This window comes from Oratosquilla oratoria, chromosome 19 (genome assembly GCF_046742065.1).
Source record: "Oratosquilla oratoria isolate Oo_2021 chromosome 19, ASM4674206v1, whole genome shotgun sequence".
Lineage (NCBI taxonomy): Eukaryota > Metazoa > Arthropoda > Malacostraca > Stomatopoda > Squillidae > Oratosquilla > Oratosquilla oratoria.
In genome coordinates, this window is record NC_134795.1 from 34778957 (window position 1) to 34781456 (window position 2500).

Here is a 2500-nt window from a genome sequence, read left to right on the forward strand (position 1 = left end):
GAGGAAGGACAGTAGAATGACAGTGATCAGCATTTCTTTTATTGAGTGGAGATGAGTCTCCAGTCATTAAAGAACACTTCGTGCCTCTGGTCCGTAAGGTGTTATTGAAGTCCCTACAATACGGGCCTATACCGTGCAAAATATAATTGAAACCAACCAACCACTCGTCTCATCCTTTCCTTGATCCCTACAGCGCCTGGAAACCGAACTTCAGTGAAGCCGCTATGGACCATTGTCACGCAGCATTCCTTTATATTAAGAATATTGATCACTTTTCAGCTTCGGCACGAAATCTCTTCTTGATCACCTCTTCTAGTCCTCATAGATAGAAGCACTGGACACTGGGGGTGGGGAGAAACATGAATTGACTATGATTGGAATATATATGAATTACAAATCACGTTGAGCAGAAGGGGAATGTCTGTTGAGCAAAAAAGGGAGCAGGCAGGAGATAGGGGTGAGTGGAGAACGACTGCGTATAGATGATACTGTAATGCAAGGGAGTAGGGGGTGAATGGGGGAGTTAGGGAGTGGTTATAGTGAGTCATATTTTGACGCAGCTCGAAGGGCTTTCTCCCCGTCTTCCCTTTTTCTGCATGAGGGGGGGGTCGCCGATTAAGTGAAGCGGCCTTGCTGTGGATGTGCTGTGTCTTGCCACATTGCATATGACCCAGGGCAGAAGCGGAATACAGGAATGACATGTCATCCATGAAGAGCTAAGATGAGAGGTGGGGGTGGGGGGGGGCAAAGGTGGTGGATGGGAGTGGAATGGGTGGAAATGAAATAGGTGGAGGTGGGTATATGCCTTTTGATTTGGCTACCTCCCTTGTAAGGGTGAAAAAGCCCTTGGTATATAGATAGACAAATCACCAAAATACCATATAATGAACAACGTGTGTGTGTGTGTGTGTGTGTGTGTGTGTGTGTGTGTGTGTGTGTGTGTGTGTGTGTGTGTGTGTGTGTGTGTGTGTGTGTGATTCACCATGGTCTTGGATCACGTGTTGAACTCGTGATCGACAGCTATTCCCCTCCCGGAAGAGAGCTCAGAGCTCATATATGACCGATCTATGGGTAATGCTGTGACCTTACACGAACACACAGCCTCAGCTCCCCGCCCAAGAGAGTTGGAGTAACGACTCGCAGCGCAGTGATACTGGAATTATTTCAGCCCTGGGCGGGATTCGAACACGGACCGCCGTAGTGGCAGCCGGGAACTCCAACCAATGCGCCACGTGTGTGTGTGTGTTTACACATGCAGACGTTAAATACTCACACTTTTGTCATTGATCCAGAAGGTGACAGTAGGTGTAGGGAGGGAGGGGGAGGATGTGCAAGTGGCCTGGACGTTGGTCCCTTCCACCACCACTCCCTGGGGCCCCTCCAGCTTCGGGTCCGTTCTGGGAGGTACTGGAAATAAAATACCATCAGTGATACTAATAACAACGACAATTATAACAATAACAATGACAACAATAGCAACAATAATAAAAAATTATAACAATAATTAATAATAACAAAATAACAATAGAAATAATAAGAATGATATTGACAATAATAATATCAATAATAGTAGTAATAATAATAACAACAATGATAATAATAATAATAATAGAATAATAATAATGATAATGATAATGATAATGATAATGATAATGATAATAATAATAATAATAATAATAATAATAATAATAATAATAATAATAATGATAATGATAATGATAATGATAATGATAATAATAATAATAATAATAATAATAATAATAATAATAATAATACATACATACATATACCAAGGCTTTTTCCCCCTTACAAGAGAGGTAGCCAAAAAGGGAAAGGCATAAAAACACTCCCACCCATTTCATCCCTACATACACTCCACAACCCTCCCACCCTCCCTCTCATCTGAGCACCTCCTGGATGACGGGTCATCCCTGCACCCTGCCCACCGCCCCGGGTCAGAAGCAGTGTCGCAAGACACTAATAATAATAATGATAATAATAATAATACCAATAACAATGATAACAATAATAACAGTGACAACAATAACAATAACGAATGGTAATAAAACTACTTCGATAAGAAAATGAAATGAAACAATATAAAACAAAAACAAAAAGATAATAGACTACAAAAAAAAAAAAAAAAAAAAAAGCGCGGATCGAGGGAGGGCGCCCTACTGACCCATGACGTGCAAGGTCGTGGTGCTCCTGACGGTGTAGTAGGTCGGGGCTTCGGTGGTGACCTCGCACACGTAATTCCCCGAGGCGTTGAGGTGGACCTCAAGAAGGAGCAGGCGCCGGGGGACGGGGTCCCTCTGAAAGGCAAGGAGCGACATGAGAGGCGTGACGTCATAATATGATGACGTCATAATTTGATGACGCCAATAGTTTCTAACGTCATACCTTGGTAATGTAATTAATTGAAGACGCAATATCTATTAATGACGTAACTTTTTTTCTTAACTATTGATGACCAACATCCGGTGACGTCATAGTTTGA

At 42.3% G+C, this 2500-nt stretch overlaps 1 protein-coding gene across 2 annotated transcripts in view; it reads right to left on the bottom strand.

Moving 5' to 3' along the window:
- LOC143035833 (uncharacterized) overlaps window positions 1–2500 on the bottom strand; it is a 17425-nt gene that overhangs the window by 2279 nt on the left and 12646 nt on the right. For both annotated transcript variants that reach the window (XM_076202873.1, XM_076202871.1), the window contains exons 5-6: window positions 2183–2315; window positions 1274–1407 (exon numbers count right to left, since the gene is read on the bottom strand). In XM_076202873.1, coding sequence (XP_076058988.1) covers window positions 1274–1407; window positions 2183–2315 — 267 coding nt within the window. The remainder of the gene's footprint in view (window positions 1–1273; window positions 1408–2182; window positions 2316–2500) is intronic.